The following is a 17,684-nucleotide window of genomic DNA, read 5'->3' as shown; positions in this document are numbered from 1 at the left end:
TCCAAGGGTTTGTAATAACGAGAGGATATCGCACCATCGCAGCTCGCAATACCACTCGAGACTATAGAGATATATGGAAGCGGACATCATGTTAGATTACAGGAAATCGTTAGGGACCATTGCTATTCCAATGCTGGTCAGATATTTTACTTGCTTTCTTTATATTGGGAGTGAATTTCCATTGATTTCAACACCCAGATGATAATCTCAATGCTCAAGGCCCGGTATATGCAGGCCAGGGACCTACCTCTGATGCATTTGGCAACTTCTTTTTCTTTTTTTTCTTCAAACATTACATGAAATTTACAGAAGGCCATGTTTCTCAAGAAGCAGTTAGCGAATAGCAGTCACGCTTCATATCCCTTATCATAATACTATGTGAAGCCTATACAACATCTTGTGGATTTTTTTAAGTTTTATATCAGTCCATTTTGAGGAACACAACCCTATGTTCCTTCCAGGACTCCCTAATGACTAGTTTTACAAGTAGGGTTGTCTAGTTAAGACCACGTATTAGTTTAGTTCTTCCCTCGAGTGGCGAGCTTTGCTTCTAGTAAGCAAGCGATAATTAATCGGTTGCTGAACAAACCGATATGGGGTACATTTACACAAAGAAACAACTTCACTTAAGTGCAAGAGGAGGCCCAAAACTCTTAGGATCTTAGGCAGAAAATGTGGAAATATATTGCAGCTTTACAAATGCCTCCACGGCAATTAATGGTTTGAATCAGGCATGCGCTGCTCTAACTCGCTTATCCCAGTCTTCCTTACTAACATCAATAGCAACTGCCTTGTCTTTCCATGACTAAACCAAGAGACGATTTCTCAGAGTCTTAACAGAGCTTCTGATTTCTATTTGCAGAATAACATCCGTGTTACACTTGCGTGGGATGATGTTTGTCGAAGCCCTGCATGCAGCCACTTGCACCAGGGTATTTCCAAGGATTTTGGCTCCAAAGGTTAACATGACCAGACTTGAATTGAAAATATGGTCGATTTATTTCAGGGGAGCTCGGTACGAATTACGTTTCTGAAATTGATTATGTCTAATGGAAATAAGCAGAGCAAACAGTCTGTGTTAGTTAGGTAATAGGTACCCGCGCTTCCGCTTGGCAGACCGCTTGGCCGCTCCAGCTTCATGGTCGATGCTGCGATCGTCAAGTCGGATGGCCAGTGCAGATTGATGTATAAAACCCCGGTAAACTCGTGAAAGACCAAGACTTTTACCTGCCGAACACCGCATCACGAAACCCGGGCTCTAATCATCATCCTTTTTGGAGTTGTTCCTACATACCATTCGAGTGAGCACCCAGTCGCCGAAGCTTTGTACTATGTACGCGTATATCCAGCCCGCCTGCCTTTGGCTGTCAGCGCACATCAAGTCATGTATCCGGAAGCATGTACCGGAGACAGAGTTCATCGACAACTTCAACGACTTGCCAACCGACTCCTCAAAGCTCTTCCAGTTCTGTGATGGCTGGGCTCTGAATCGAAATTTCGCGGCTATGAACTCTGCAAAGACAGCTCTGATCAATGCATATCCCAATAGCGATGCCCTAGCCCGAAAGGACTATCTCGCGCGGGTTGTGGAGTTCTGGACGGCTAAGAGGCCAAACAGCATCCTCAAGGGTCATGTGCCCCAAACTGTCCGCCTGTCTCTTGACTACGCTGAGTACGTTGACGAAGCTCTGACAGCCGCTGATGACCTTTCACTACTCTATTCTCTGGAGGAGAACAAGGACAAGCCTGCATCGGAGCGCGAATGGTGGATCATGAAGCCCGCATTGGTTGATTGTGGAGCCGGTATCCGACTCTTCAGTACCGTGGAAGAGCTCGCTAGCCACCTTGAGCTCGCCGAGTACGAGATAGACGACGACAATGAGAGTGAACCGACCGGGAATATTCAGGAAGCTATGACAAATTATGCCGTGGAGCCAGAGCGGTGTAACTCCCATGAGTTCTCGCCGACTCTGTCAACCCCGGGTCTGGACTCCTTGGATGCTTTGATCACTACCATGGAGGCCACGTCCCTCAAGACAACGTCGAATGGCGCTCAAAGGAGCCCGAAGCTACAGTACGTATTCAAGGAGGGTGGACGCATTCCATCCGCCCAGATGCGTGAATTCGTGGCTCAGAGATACATCGTCTCCATTCCGCCTGTGGACAACAGAAAATGGCATGCTCGAGCATATGTTCTTTCTATGGGACGTCTTAAAGCCTACGTCTTCAAGGAAATGCTTGCACTTCTTGCTGGAGAGGACTATGAACCTCCATGGTTAAGTCCTAGTCTCAGATCATCATTGACAAATACGGCTCTTCAGGATGAAGACGTGTTCACTGAGAAAGAATCGATGAGAGACTTTTGGGCAATATCCGACGATTTGCTTCCCGGAGATTGGAAAAATCGTGTCTTTAACCAGATATGCAGTATCTCTGCCGAAATTTTCCGTGCCGCTGCTCATACCATGGCGGACAAGTTCACCACTATGAACAAGTGCTTCGAGCTGTTTGCTGTTGACTTTCTCATCGACACAAACGGAAACACATGGCTTCTGGAAGTCAACGAGACGCCAGCTTTCTACGACGTGGGAATTGCGGGGCCTTTGGCATTGCGTCTCATGGATTCGGTCATGTGCGTGGCTATGGAGCACATGCACAAGGCTCAACTTGATGACGATAAAACTGCTGCTGCAAAGGCGCGATTCGTCGAGGTGTTGGATGAGACGGATAATCTAGCCAAGAGCAACATCACAGAGATCTTGCCAGAGAACTAGACAAAATTGAGAGCGAAGCCAGCTTAGCCGTTGAACGAGAGGAAACGCTGGTGTGCTCGGGGAGTCGAGGTTGACGCACACAAGCTGTTAGATTTCAACCAGGCTTTATCAATTCATCCTAAGGTTGCGCCAAGCGTATGCCCCTTATTAAGGAAGTAGAGAGACAAATCGAATCCGTATTCGCATCTATAGGGGCATCAAAGTTCTAGAAGGACTACTCCGCATATAGCTTACCTTCCCGAATATGATTGATCGTCAAACAAGTCCTCTGATTGTCAGGAGATCACTTTCAAACTTGAAACCACCTACCGTGACACCAAACACACAAAGTCCGATATGTTATCTTTAAGCGACCAGATTGAAGCGCAATTTTCGGCGGTATTCAACCTTATTTAGACTTATCAGGCGATTTTCTCTACTTTCACATGGACTTGAGCTATTATATAAGACTAATATTAAGGTGCTGCGTTGGTGGAGCTGTCTCGGGTTTGTGACAGGAGTCAGGTTCACTTCAAATTCCCAGGGAACGCATGCCAGTTTGTGACAACGTCAAAGCTGCATGTCATCCGAATTTGGAAACGGTGATATATAGGTGCAGCTACTGATCTCAGGCGTATAAATCCATCCAAGTGTTGCCAATAGTTTCCTCCCCAATTCGTCCAACATACTTGATAATTTTCTGTCAAGCATCGTTCTCGGCCGGCCGACTAGTCTCTCCCAATTTTGATTAGTTATTCTCGTAACAATTTTTTCTTTTACGTTTTTTTAGATAAGTAAAAACTCAAAATGAAGTTCTCCGCTACCTTTCTCACTCTCATTACCATTTTCGGCTTTGCTGCCGCTTCGCCTCAGCGCGGAGGAAGCAAACAACAACAAAATGCAGATAAGCAGGCCCTCCGAGACCTTGCCGGCACAGCAGTTGACCCCAACCTCGAAAACGGCACCAGGCTCCTTTCTAATGGCCAGGGGCAGTGTGTTGCAGTTTCTGGACTAGCAGTTTGCTCTGATGCAAGTGGAGCGGAAATGTGAGTAAATCCAGAATGATTGATCCGAGTCTCGTGCTTACGCTCTCACAGCCGTGGTAACTGAGCGTATACTATGTGGCAAATCCTTAGCTCAAACAAAGCTCTGGATTATGTTTGAGCGGTGGTGCAAGAAGGAGTGTCAACCTCTTGTCTCCCGAGGTAAACTTCTTTGGAAATACAATTTTGCTCTTCGCAGGATAGTTGTGTATCATTAATCCGATGTGTCTCCCCTTCCTCCACAATGTCATATAATTACCACTAATAGAACATACCTATGCCACAACAATTTCATGAGGCCCACTTTATGATGTCGTAAACACTCTTCTACCAACGCTCCAAGCCTTCGAATTCAATGGGAAATGAGGAGCTAACCAAGCTTGGGCGAACAGGATACTGGATGCACTCGCCTCAAAAGCCCAAAGTCGAAATGCGTAGTCATTAGATGGTTGCGGAATGAAGCCCGGCCAATGTCAGACCAACATACACCAATTGCGTTAGTTTTGTACAGTGTGTGGGACATTATGATTGATGTTCGAACACTGCCGAGATGCCTCATCAAAAGTGATAGTTAACGACAATTCCAACTTCCAGTCCAGCGTTCAGGTAACTCCAATAGCTCGGTAACAGCGTCCTCAATAATCAGAATTTCAGTGGTGGCTAGAAAAGGAGTAACCCGCGCGAATGGCACTACGCGTTGGTGTAAGACTTGGTATATCATTCTGTGCACAGACGTCCTAAATGTTGGCATCCCTCACAGGGCATATCGCCAACACAGTTTATTTTGTGATTGTGGCCAGTAATATATGGCTGCAAAACACTCAATGAGTTCCACAGTTAAACATCAACGACCAAACTTGAAACAAGCACAGCGGTGGATAGGTCATGGCAATCTCATCAGGGCCCGAACATGATTCGGAGTCGATTGTGCGCCTCTAACACAAGGTCTCAGCATCCAGCTGATACGCCACCCTGCGCAAGACAGGCCTCGACTCGGGTCCGGAGTTCCAGACCATGCAAACACTCGAGGTATCGCCGATAGGTTCTGACAACAGGCCATCCCAAGGCTCGAGTTGTCAAGAACGGAACCCGTACATGAGACAGGATACCATATTCACCCGACCATGGTGGATGGATCACTGTAGCTCCTTAGTTGCGCTGCCACAAACGGCCAAGCCCGCAAGGTCAAGTACTGGCTACCTATCAGCGTCGAGCAGCTGACCATCAAGAGGTGCTCCTCGACACTGACATGTTTGGTGTCTGCCGAGGCTACAAGCAGTCAGTCACTTGTAGGCCAAGGTCACTGCACCTCAGAGGTTGATGGATTAGTCTATTCTAAAACTTCGGGCATCCGCATGTCTCTCGGCGGTGGTCTTAAGTCGAGCGATCTATCTGACTCGCACGCTGCGGCCCGGTACACGTGGGGACTAGACATTAACTTCGTAGACATGAACGACCTGACAAAAGCCTCAGTCGATCGAGCGTCGCAGCTAGCACTTCCTAGAAGAGCTCATGAGGCTTCTTTTTTGAGTTCTATCGTACTTGGTGGGGACAGCGAGATTTGGCAGAAGCAGCTTGAATTTAGTGTCAGTTCCTTCTGGAGGATAGCTCAGCGCTCGTCAGGAAGCGAATGACAATGAAAGTAAGAGTCCCAAAGAACCACTCATTTAGCGTGCAAAGCGTCAAGAGAGAGTCCTGGTAGAGGAGTCTAGCGAAATAGAGAGTTGAGAAGAGACGCTCAAGGAGCTACACACCGTATGAGATACCTTGGTTGCCGCTTAGGAAGTCGACTGGAATAGACGGTACATAGGGTTACGTGACGGACATAGACCCTTAGATACTCGGACACAGTCTGAGCCACTAAAGATAGGACTGCGAAGGTCCGCCTTCAGAGTTTTGCCCCTTACTTGCATGGTTGCCTTTGTCGGAGTTTGTACCTATAGGAACACTGTGCTTGCACACGAACCAGATGGTAGCTCTCAAACAGAGTTCAACGCAGGTAACTCTGTGGAGGATATTCATCCGGACTTATACACTGGACGGAGGACCCTACTGATTCGACATGATCCAGGTCGTTTGCTTGGGAGACATTAGCGCATTAGTTATCATCAAGATCTTGAGGAGCCACTCTCACACGGTGTCTTGTGAATTGACTCTTCAGGGTCCTGCGCATTTCGGCGGGCGCACAAATTAGGACGTCAGCAAAGTACAGTGGGGACCCAAAAGAATCGCATCCAAACTCCAGGCAAGGCCGAAACACAACATGATTACTGCATAGTGCACGCCGCTCGATCAATTGAGCAGGTGTGGACCCCTCCCGAACCCCGAGACACTTGGACATGGTCCTCGGGGTCCAATGTGCGTTTGATAGATGTTAGGCCTTCAGAGGTCCCAAATGGCAAGTGCCGAAGCCCGACAGCAGCCTTAACATCCGTGCCCCATATCTGTGGGCAGTCTTGCCCGCCTATTAGCTTAGAGTTAGACGGGATCAGAGTTGGCTTGGTGGGTCTGTCGTAGCATCGAGTCACTGACGAGGCGACTGTCAAGGGCCGAATCTTCGGACACCGACTCTATTCGTTCTCCAGCAGCAATACTAACCAGTGCGGTCTGTAACGTGTTGGTCGAAGGACAAGCAGTGTTTTCTTTGATCCAATCAATCGCTTCCTGCTTGGATTGAAGGCGGGACACTTTGCACCTAGGCCTTAGAGGCCGACAGCATAGAGCAGAGGGGTCGATGTGTGCCTTCCTCGATCCTGCAACGGACTAGCGCTCCTGCTACTAATGAACAGCATCGTCACGCACTTTCCATTAGCTTAGCACGCGATTTATTCCATGCTGAAGGCCTCGGGCGGCATATCGGAGATATAGGCGACGATACCGTCTCGAGCGATCAATGGAAATGACGTGAGGCTGGGTGGGGGTTGTCGGTTGCGTAACACGGTGCATTCCACCCGAGCGATCCAAAATATAATGATCATGACAAGGCAGGACGGAACGAGATGGTCTCAGTCTGATTTCTATTGGAGAAGACTCGTAATTTATCTGGATTTATTGAGTAGTATTGAGTAACTAAATCCTTAAATCTGTGCCTATAGTACTGAGAGAAGAGTGTGTATCTGTGTCGCTGCTATTCAGGGACGTAGTCTTGCTACCTACGAGCATTTTCTGTATAAAAATAAAATAAAAACTGTATTTAACTTGGCCTTACAGCAACTCGTCATAATGCGGGAGTTTCCATTCTTTCACATTCTCTTTGAGAAGCCATTCCCCAAAGACATTGACTTTCAAGAAAGCAAGCAACCAAATGAGCCAGTTGAAAATGGTGATCCCAAAAGCAGTTGTCGGCCACAAGTTATAAGGAAACGAATCTGCTGATACACCTTCTTGTACCTGTTCCATGAAAGGCCGGAATTTGGTTTCGTAGGACTTCAGTGCCATTTCAAGTCCCTCGTCGCTTCCTTCGGATCCACAGTGCCTGCTGATTTCGCCGGCCAAGACGTAGGCACCGACCATAGCAGAGGTAGTTCCCATCCCCGTAAATGACGATGGGCTGTATGCTGCATCCCCAACGAGAGTGATACGACCTTGGGACCAAAAGGCTTGTTTGACCAAGCCTAGCTTTTCCAAGTAAAAGTCGTCAGCCTTCATCATAGACTCCAGAATGTTTTTCGTCTGCCAACCGGCACCTTGGAAAACCTTGGCCATAGCCTCCTTCTGTTTTTCAACACTTGATTGCTGGACATCTCCAAACTCCTTGGAGTTAGGTTTACACAGCAGGTAGATCTGCATATGATCCGTACTCTGTCTCCGCAGCATAATAGCACGGTTGTTGGTTGCGACGTAGGCTGTTGCGTTGAAGTCGTCTCCCTTTTTCATCGGCATCGGTGTAGTAAAGTACGCCACGTGCATACCACTGAGCGGCACAACCGGGTCTATACTTTGAGACCCTAGCATCATCTTGCGGGTACGTGAACGCTGGCCGTCGGCGCCGACGACGAGATCGAATGACTCTTCCTGGCCATTCTTGAATCGAACTTGGACAGAACCGCCCTTATCCTCAAGATGTTCGATTGACGTTCCAAAAATGTACTTGGTCCGGTCCTTTGTTGCGTTGTAGATGATCTTACATAGGTCCCCTCTCATAATCTCGTAGTCGGTAGTGAAGTTTTGTAGCCCCTTGCCATTTTCATTGCCAGACTGGAATCGAGCCAGTAGCTTTCCCGAGCTATTGACAAATTGTAGGCCCTGCTCCGGGGCCGATTTGGCGCGGAATTCCTCTTCAATGCCCATTCGCTTCATGACTGTGATTCCATGACCGCGGAGATCTAGTTGGAGGCCCGAGGCTCGGAGGGTTGGGAACCATTCAACGACGGTGACATCATGGCCTAGCTTCGAAAGCCAGAAGGCGAGAGCATTGCCTGCGATGCCTCCGCCGCTGATGAGAACCTTCAGTGTTGGCGACATGATGGATAGTGACTTGTAGGACGATAGGCTTTGAAGAAGGGTAGGGTGAGTTGTACGGTGGTTCTATTAGGCTGGACTGTTCTTACTTGTAGGGAGCTCATTCAAATAAAGAAGAACGGCCCATATGGCATATATAGTGAAATGGATTCATGTCGCGGCCTCAGTGGGGGCTGCGTGGTTGATTTCCAAGCAACGCAATGTGTGGTACTTAAGACCGTTCCCCGACCGTCTCGGCCGAAGGTCACACGGTGCAGTCAGTGAGGGCAGGAACGCCATTCCCAGTCAAATCCACTACAAACTCCGGTGAGCCGAAGTCAGTGGCGGGTGAATCCACAACAGAAATCGGTTTATGGTCCATAGATGCAATGTGAGACGCCTCTTTTGCATTATGCCAGCATTACCTCCTGTTGGTAGCCATTAAAATTCCTTAAAAAGACAACGGTTTTTACTCCCGGACGCGGAAATCTAGTTCTCTGATTCAACAGTAGCAAAAGTGCTAGACAGTAAAGCCAATATGTTGTAAGAAGACTCCCAAGCCCAAGTCTAACTCAAGGCACAGTTGCGTATCCTTGAACACAGCAGGCCCAAGGCCCATATTGTTTGCACTCGGCGAAAAGACAGTGCTAGCCCTTGTCTATAATGCTTCCCGTCAGGCATAATTATCTTTCCCGCCCGAGGTGCATACACTGACCTTCGAAGACACATACGATTTACAAGGGTTATTGTGGCCGATCTTAATCGTGCGGCGCCGGCATTCGCGGCATGATGGAGCGGGCCTCGGTGTTAATGGGTTCGGGGACTCATGGGAATGACAACAAGGGTTTCTCGGCTGAACTGATTCCTCTCTTCGGTAGTATTGTGAGTTGAGTGTACTCTGTAGACGCCCAACGAGACGGCCCTTTCCAAGGCGGAGTTGTGCCGGGCATGAATGTTAGAATGCCGTTCTCGGCCGTAAGCGGATTTACCGAGACCCACTTTGATGAGCCGGAGTAGGCAAACACCGGGACCCCATAGCTTGAGTTGTCAGACTTCATAGTAAAATCCATCAAGACGGCTACTGCGCTGTTATTTGCCAGTAGGCACAAAGAAAACACGCAGCATTTGGCGAATCAGAGAGAATACTAACGGGGGCGTGAGTTGATTGTCTTCTCTAGGACAAGGATACGGGAGTTTCAACCGTTACACACAATAAGTCAAAGCACCCACTTTTCGGCCACCCCTGCATTTCGGCCACCAGAAAATGCCGCCTAGCCGCCCATTTTCTAGATGCCCTTTAACTTCCAACTATCACAACATTTTCCATTCTTTACCAAATAATCTCATTTCTTTAGTATCTATTCTTTATAGCCTAATGACCTAGTACACAGAATTTGAAGTCCATTGAGCGCTTGCTGATATCTCGGATAGGGTATCTGCTTGCGATGCCTCTAAGCGATGGGGAGTACTACGATTAACACTCCAGAGCCGATTAAAGGGTACCCAACCTAGAGCAGCAGCATTTAAAGACCTCCAGAGGCTCTCTATTAGTCAAGAGGCTAAGCTAGCTAGCTGGGTATAAATCCAGGCTGACCTTAGGCTTACGCCAATACATCAGCAAGTCAGAGAATTTGCTTAGCGTATCTTAAATGTAATAGGTAATACCTAGCCTCTAAGAAAGAGATAGTTAGATGCCTTTATATAAAGAAACCTATCTATCAAGGTTTAAAGAAGTTAATTTATTAATTCTAGACATATTAATAGGGCATCTACTAAGATAATTAGGGACTAGTTTAGATATCTCATAATCCTAGTAATATTAGCTATTTAACTAGCTAATAAATACAACATAGATAAGACTAGTATCCTTAAGGGCTAAGGCATAAATAGGCTAGTACTAAGTAAAGCAAAAACCAAGTCTATATAGAAAAAGTAGCCTGGATTATAAGCCTAGGTATCTATTATCAAGTATATCTTAGCTAAAAGCCTAGTACTATATCTTCTTATAATATATAAGGGCAAAATAGTCTAATAATAGTAATTTCCTCTAAATTTTAGCCTATATAATAGATAAGAGTTTATAGTAATAGAGAATAAATAGACAACTAATAAGACTACTATTAAGTAGCTACTAAAGGTCTTCTTGCTACAGACTACCCCCTCCCAGTCTAATTAGGCCAGACTACTGGTCCTAGATAGGCATAGGAGCCATATAATAACAGAATTTATATAGTAATACTATATTAATAACGTCTATTTGTTATTCTTGCTACTATATACCTCCCATGTCCTTCAGCCACTAGATTAGTCAGTCTTCTACCTAGTCAAAATAACCTATTACAAAAGGCTCCAGCTTAACCTTAACTAATAGAACAATTCAACTATAATAAGCAAAAGACACTTCTTATCTTATTACTAGTTAATATACTTAGCTAAGCTAATAAAAAAGAATATTCTAAGTAGCTAGAAATATACTAAACTATAGCCTATTACTATAAATAAACCTTTTATAAGCTCTTTACTATTACCTAAGGTAATAATACTAACAATAATACTATTAACGCCACTTAACAAGGCTACCCAAGGTATCCAAGGTATCCAGGATGCTTAGGATATAGAGGGATAAGTATCTGCTTCATCTACTATTATATGGTCTATGTCTAGGAAAATAAGGGACCTTAATAGTTAACTAGACTTATTCAGCAAGCTAGATCAAAGCATTGCTATATAACGCTAGCTCTTCAGAAAAGTCAAAAAAGGCTTCTAAGAGCAGTCCTTCTAGCTAGCTACTACCCAGCATCAGATACAGCTTCTCTAGGCCTAAATCAGCAACACTACAGCAAGGAAGAGGAAGACTATCAAAATCGACCCTAATACTAAGTTCGCTAACATCAGCAATATACAGCAAGCCCAGATCAAGGCTAGCGAAGTTGAGATTAACACAGATGAATCCAGCGCATCTGATTGCCCTAGTGAAGCAGAAAGCTGTATCATAGTTGCATCTGGGCCTCGGCGATAGTTAATTGAAAAGGGTGGTGTTGTTGCGATAGCTTCGATTTCTGGTGGCCGAAATGCAGGGGTGGCCGAAAAGTGGGTGCTTTGACTTAACACCTGGCGCCAGGTTACCCAGCCTAGTGAGATCTTGCTTACTACCTTAGACTGAATATCATTGTTGCACTTGTTCTTGGGATCTGTTGTCCTAACCAAGAACAATACTCATATATAAATTAGATTCAATTTGAATGAGAATGTGACTGGGTAACCCACATGATGCATTACGCGTTGGTGTAAGATTTAGTACATACATTCTGTGCGTGCACATATATCCTAAACGAAGACATCACCCACAGGGCATGTCGCCAACAAGTTTTACTTCTTGGCTGTGGCTAGTGATAATATGGCTGCAAAAAGTTCAGTCAATCCCATAGGTAAACGTGGAAACCCACTTGGTGGGCCTTCTCGCTTTAGTGTATCCGTTTGATGTGTCTTTCACTGTTCTCATTGGCACGTAGACTATTCCCAATCTCAGCCCGGGACCAGTTGACATAAGGACGCAGAAAAGCCAAGATGAATCTTTGTGAACTGTATTACTGTCTTCCTAGAGGGAGTGTAATTGCAGGAAATCCATCTTTATCTTGGCAATAGGTAATTGATGAGAAGGTGTGGTAGTTGACTCGCAGGGCGGTCTTGTTGAACCTAGCTTACCTGCTTCCTATCAGGGCCTGAGCCGGAAATGGAGCGATAACTAAAGGGACCTGAGTGTGGCTGCTGTACATGATTACAGATTATTCATCCTTGACATTGATGCAAAGCCGCGCTTGTGCACAAAGAAGCTGCGAAGGCAGCGGTTGGTATGACCCTGGAATTTGAATCAGCAACCTTTAGAGAACCAGTCAATGTTGGGAGAGGCCTGAAAAGTTCAGGCCAGCTGGAAGCTGGTATCGGGTTTCCAAGGTCGACCTCTTGACCAGCCGAGACTAGCACCGATCTCATAGCCTTTCTTCATGGCTGTACCATGGGCATCGTTGAATCTAGATAAAGCTCTGTCTACTAAAGCCTACAGCTTTTCCTAGTGAGACTTTCAACTAGAGTTTGTATTTGTAATTCCAGCATTAAATTGAAAAAGAGTTGCTTGAGAGTGCTAATCAGATGGATGATCTGACGACTCAGTGATTCTGAAGAAATTGATCCTGGTTCCTGAAACTCGTCGCTTAGAGCCAACAACCCTAAAGCTTGACGCCTTGGCATGGCTTTGGCCGCGCGAAAAGGAGCGAAGCTTTGCCGATGCCTCTACACATAAATTGCAAGAAATAGGTTGTAGGTTTCCGAAAGAACACACCCTGGAAACGTTTTCAACAGTGACAGACGGTTGAGCAATTCAGAGATGGGCTGAAAAGGCACGCGCGGATGAGGGCTAGTGCGGGCCAATACCACATCAGGTCTACACGGTCGGTTACAACCGTATCTTGATCTCGAAGCAATCGGAAAACAAAATGGAACCTTCAGAAATCTAGTCTGGCCACTTACAGATGAAATGCCGCGCTCTTTCATAACCAGACCAGACAGTACTACATCTGATCTGCGTCCGCGGGCTGCCGTCTTGGCAATGGGCGCCTGGCGATCTCGGCTTTATGGTCCGGTCCGGTTTTGGGATCTAACCCTTTGGGCCATCTTCCCGATAACTGTGAGGATGACAGCTGAAACCGGAGGACCGCCTGGGGGTTATGTTGATGCTCCTCCGGAAGTGGGGAAAGGAATTGATAACAAAGGGGGTTCGTTTCACTGAGTCGAATTTGGGCGTTCTTGCCTGTTCATCTAGAAGCTGTGGAGAAACAGGCGGCAATACCTTCTGACTAACTCCGAAAGCTACGAAAGCTAATGAAGTGAAAACTCTTCTTGCTATGAGAGGAAGGCATTGATTTGGGCTTAGCGCGAAAGAATGCAAAGTCTCCGAGGAGGTGGTATACCTAGTCTGGTCACCAATAGGCTTGGCAGCCGGCACCGTCGGTACCATTTGTTTCTTACGGGTCATGATCTGGCTGACGTACGCATATTCATCAGTTCAACGAAAACTAAAATGGAGCATCGATAGCCGACTTCATGATCCAAAAATTGTAGAGTCAACAATGCGTGGGGACAACAAAAGACGAGATCTGATAGGCATCATCGATGCGACTCTTTCAAACCCCAGGAAAAGCGCTCGAACAACGCCTCTATTCCAGCGTGCCATCAGACTGAGCGGCAATTCAATGATGAGACTGAGTCCTGATAGTGAGCGTAAAACCAGAGCAAGGCTGACAGAGGAGAAGAACCCCCTTGAGAGTCAATAGCTAAATCAAGACCACCTTTTCAGCCGTTGAACGGGCCAAGTCGGAACCCGACTGGAACACAACGTCAGAAATAGAATCGACATTGGAGCCACCGACACCATCCAAGCCGGAGTCCCAGAAGCCACTGCCAATCAAGAAGTCTCATACCGCAAGCCACATCGACCGAATTTTGATCGGGCGATGAACCTTGCATGAGATTTCCCATTGGCAAAGTCATCTGAACCGCTCTGCCTAGATTTGCAAGTTGACAAATGGGGTCGAAACCTTTCCGAGACTTCGGATCTCCCGTGTCTGAGGCGACTAAGCGTGATTGAGCTTCCTGGCTCGTTGGCTAGCTCGATCGAGAGAGGAGTTCAAATCCCGAATCCAGCTCTTTCTCGTCCCGGCCATCTGAGTCACGAGAAGACCTCAAGGCGTTCGGCGGCACCCTTACTGAAGCATATGACGCACTGAACGTTCGATCTGAGGCCGAATGTGCGCATTGTTGCCATGTGTTTGAATGAAAAAACCGGCGGTTAGCGAATAACGGGGGCTCACCAACCATGCAAGCTTGAACGGGCGTGCATGAGGCTGCAAGTAAACACCTTGTGGGCAGCTGGGTGACCTGGGGATAGAGATGGAATCATCAACGGCGGGCCGTCAGGGAAGAATAGCGTGGATTGTAGACGCCGGCGGTGAAGAGGCTATGGGCTCAGCCATCTCGTCTTCTTCATGCTCACCTTCGGCAACAACTCTCCACCGAGGAGACCGGAGATGAATGTAGAGACGAATGTCATACAAGAGAACGTTTGGGGCGAATAGAGTTGAAGGGAAAACGCGTGGTGAAGACTAGGGACCTCCGTGTAGGTGATTTAGCAGAACTATAACAATTGGAATTCTTTCAATAGGCTTTATACGGCACCCCCCTCGTCAGGTGTCCTGAAGTACGGCCTGGACCAGATTAATGACTGTGCTTAGGGACAACCGTGACAGGCACCCCTCAACTTTTAATTGGTTGCGATGGCTCTGAAAAGGTTTACAGTGTCAGGGAGCTGCAGCGACCTTGCAGCGGAAAGTCTATGGTATGCTGGCGTTTTGCCGTCATAGAGACGAGAAGAGTTGAAGGCGAGTCTGGGAGCCCCCTGAACAGACGGCAGGAAACGAAGGGACCACGATCCGCACAGATACGAGGAGGGATTCTTCCGATTCACGATAGTGGTTGCCGCGGACTGACATTCAATTTCGGTCGTGGGAGACGTTGGCACCGGTTCAAATCTATTTGGGATGTTTCCGTCTCTAACCCGAGGAACCGTAGAAAGCAGAGCGCGCGGGAGGCTGCATCGCTGACCTAGGAAGTACGCCAGACGTCACGATGGCTGGCCAGCCTAACTAATTATCCCATGTTTAAATCTGCTTTGGCCAACAGCGTCTGTCCAGGTGCACCAAGCTTGTCAGAGAAGAGGTCCGAGGGTGTATATCTGTTGCCGACGGCATGTCAGAGCGGACAAGAACCACATGTCCCGTCGGCAACAGCAAGCAGGACTAGCTAGGCCTTTGGGACGGGAGGACGTCTGCCCGATGGCTGTTTTCTCCGAGTTATGGAACGATGTTAGATTTGGAGGCGATTGTGTAAGGCATAGGTAGTGGGTATCGCGATAAGCCATCCCGATAGACCAAGATGTCGACAGAACGAAAATGAGATACTGAAAGGGGCAGGTATCCCGTTCTCATTGGAACAAAGCTTCAAGCAACCGCCCCGGCGGTAAAATCGCATGGGGCATGAAGTAGCCCGTGTATGGAATTTGGAAGGGAATAAAAAGGTAAACGGAACAGACAAGCAACCAAGGGCGGGCGCGTTAGAGTTGCGGGATGGCAGACTGGCAGACTGGCAGCGATATGTGCCTGCAGTAGTGGTGGTGCTGGAGTAGATTATGTCAAGGATCAAAGCAAAAGTCAGCCTACGGGACCCGAACACGAAGGCGGTGAGATGGGGCATGGAAAGGGGCATGGACGGGAGAACGACCTCATACCCTATCAAATTAAGCATACGTTGATGACGGTGTCTGTAGCCTGTCGGTGTAAAGTATCTAGCCACACGGAAACTAGGTAAGGTAAAGTCAGTGTGGATGCGTACTATATCCGCTGCCACGGGGATCTCGACCCCAATCGGCCGAGGCTTGCCGCTAATTTTGGTTTCCGTTTCATGACGCAAGCCAGGGGGCTCGGTATGTTCCCTTGCTGGATTCACCAACCCTGGCTGAGATCTCTTCCCTCCCCCGCCCCTGACGACCACCACAATTCTCCGAGACAGGCGCTTCTCCACGTTCTTGTTCTCTGTGTGCCTGCTGTGTGTGAGCAAGAGACAGTCGAAGACGTGTCTTGCGCCAGCAACCTCGCCTCGTGTCAACCAACCGCGGGACTGCTCTGCACGGCCTGGAAACCCTGATCGTGCCTCTCGATAGCCTGATGCCACGGCGCCATCTCGCAAAAGCACTGGCTTTGCACAGTCTCTTAATCACACGGCCTGCCTCACATCAGGGTCATCGCCAAGCACTGCCGGCCACACGCAGTACGCCATCTCACACGGTCTACACACCCCCTTTTGCTTTTCCCCTTCCTCCCCGCCGCGGCCCTACAGCCCTCGATGCCCACTAGAAGGCTTCCATCACAGCATGCCACGTTCTGTTGCTTGCTCTAGGCGTCTCGATTCGGTTGGACTGGACGGCGGTGATGCAAACTGCGCTGGCCAGCATTCGCCGTTGTTCGTCACCCCGCAGCAAACATGAACGCAAGGTTTTCTGTTCATTTGTGTACTGCACCCCACCCTGCCTCGGGCAACCGAATCATTGCACCATCAAGCCGAATGGCACCTTGCCGGTAAACCTATAGCGCGGGTGCATATCGCGGACGCACATCGCGGGTAACCGCGCCCCCCAGAGGCAGGGGAGCAAATACTCCATGATCTCACTGTCCTGTACGTAGCACTATTCTTGGGCTCGCACGAGTGGCTTGAGGACGGTCTCCGAAACCTCGCCCAAGACAGAACGAGCGAGATGGAGAGAGATGGCATCCACCGGCAAAACACGCGTAAAACCACTACCGCCACCAAGCATTGCGCTTCGCCTCTCTCGCCAGCCGACACGACACGCTCCGTAACGGAAAGGCCACACTCGAGCAGGCCGGGACCGCCGCTCCCCCGTTTCCTGACTCCCAAACGTGGACCGGCGTTTCCGAGCCCTGGACGTCGGAGGCTCTGCCAGACTGAGGCGACGCCAATCCCTACTACCAAGACTTTTAGTCAGGGGGAAACAACAGGGCCTCCAAGGCTTAGCATACGGAACGGGAACACAACGGTCGCTCAGTGAGGAAACCCTGTGAACATCACGGTGGAATCTCCCTTTCCCTCACGTCCATGATCTGCCCGAGTATCCCCAGTCTGATCGCCGAAACCCGTAAACTTCTTGGCTCCCGTAAGATGGCTGCATTACGCTCCCCGGCTGACGGGCCAATCGGAACTCTGTTTGGCTTTCTTCTCTGCGTTCCCTACACCTAAAAACCCCCGCCAAATCGACTTGCTGACTACACAGAACCACTCACACGACCGCCCAAAAAACGTGCGTGCATACAGCGGTTCCTGCGCGCCGACTCTCTTTCTGTCACTTGTCTGTCACGCCGCGTTCGACGCTTGCAGACTCACTCTGAGCACCCAGGCACAGCACGGTTGTTTCTCGCCGAGACCTTCACTGAAACAAATTCGTGAGCATAGATTTGCCAAGCTTCATGCAGTCAAGAACCTAACCTTAGCACCCTTACATGCTCTCCCCCCTCCTCGGCTAGACCCCAAGAGCCAAGAGCCTTGATTCTTCAAGCTCGCAACCCAGTAGCGCATCCCCTTGCCATCCTCCACGTCGTGAACCCCCTCTGCACCTCGAAACTGCGCATCACTCGAACCAGCCTGTACCTTACCCAGCGCCCACAGGTGCGCGAAGAGGGCGAGAGGCGCAGTAGCGTATCCCGGGATGTGAATGTGGGCGGCCGGGTAGATTCGCGGGCGCTTACAAGTCTCTGTTTCTGGAAAAAGTCTCCATTGCCTTGGATGCGATTTGCTTTGGCCCGTCTCTTGGCGGGTGTATGTGATG

At 48.5% G+C, this 17,684-nt stretch overlaps 3 protein-coding genes across 3 annotated transcripts; 2 read left to right on the top strand and 1 right to left on the bottom strand.

Moving 5' to 3' along the window:
- Positions 1–1,331: 1,331 nt before the first annotated feature.
- Positions 1,332–2,774, top strand: ColSpa_05664 (putative tyrosyl-DNA phosphodiesterase; the record flags this gene model as incomplete). Its single annotated transcript, XM_049271876.1, has 1 exon — positions 1,332–2,774. One exon carries the CDS (start codon positions 1,332–1,334, stop codon positions 2,772–2,774), a length of 1,443 nt encoding a protein of 480 aa, XP_049127833.1.
- Positions 2,775–3,560: 786 nt separating this feature from the next.
- ColSpa_05663 (uncharacterized protein) lies at positions 3,561–3,863 on the top strand (the record flags this gene model as incomplete). Its single annotated transcript, XM_049271875.1, has 2 exons — positions 3,561–3,745; positions 3,851–3,863. 2 exons carry the CDS (start codon positions 3,561–3,563, stop codon positions 3,861–3,863), a joined length of 198 nt encoding a protein of 65 aa, XP_049127832.1.
- A 3,137-nt stretch (positions 3,864–7,000) lies between these two features.
- Positions 7,001–8,260, bottom strand: ColSpa_05662 (uncharacterized protein; the record flags this gene model as incomplete). The annotated part of the gene is made up of 1 exon (XM_049271874.1): positions 7,001–8,260. The coding sequence occupies one exon, from the start codon at positions 8,258–8,260 to the stop codon at positions 7,001–7,003; it is 1,260 nt and encodes a 419-aa protein (XP_049127831.1).
- Positions 8,261–17,684: the final 9,424 nt, after the last annotated feature.

Source organism: Colletotrichum spaethianum (genome assembly GCF_022836535.1).
Source record: "Colletotrichum spaethianum MAFF 239500 DNA, contig12, whole genome shotgun sequence".
Taxonomy (NCBI): Eukaryota; Fungi; Ascomycota; class Sordariomycetes; order Glomerellales; family Glomerellaceae; genus Colletotrichum; species Colletotrichum spaethianum.
This window is presented reverse-complemented; position numbering and strand designations above follow the sequence as displayed.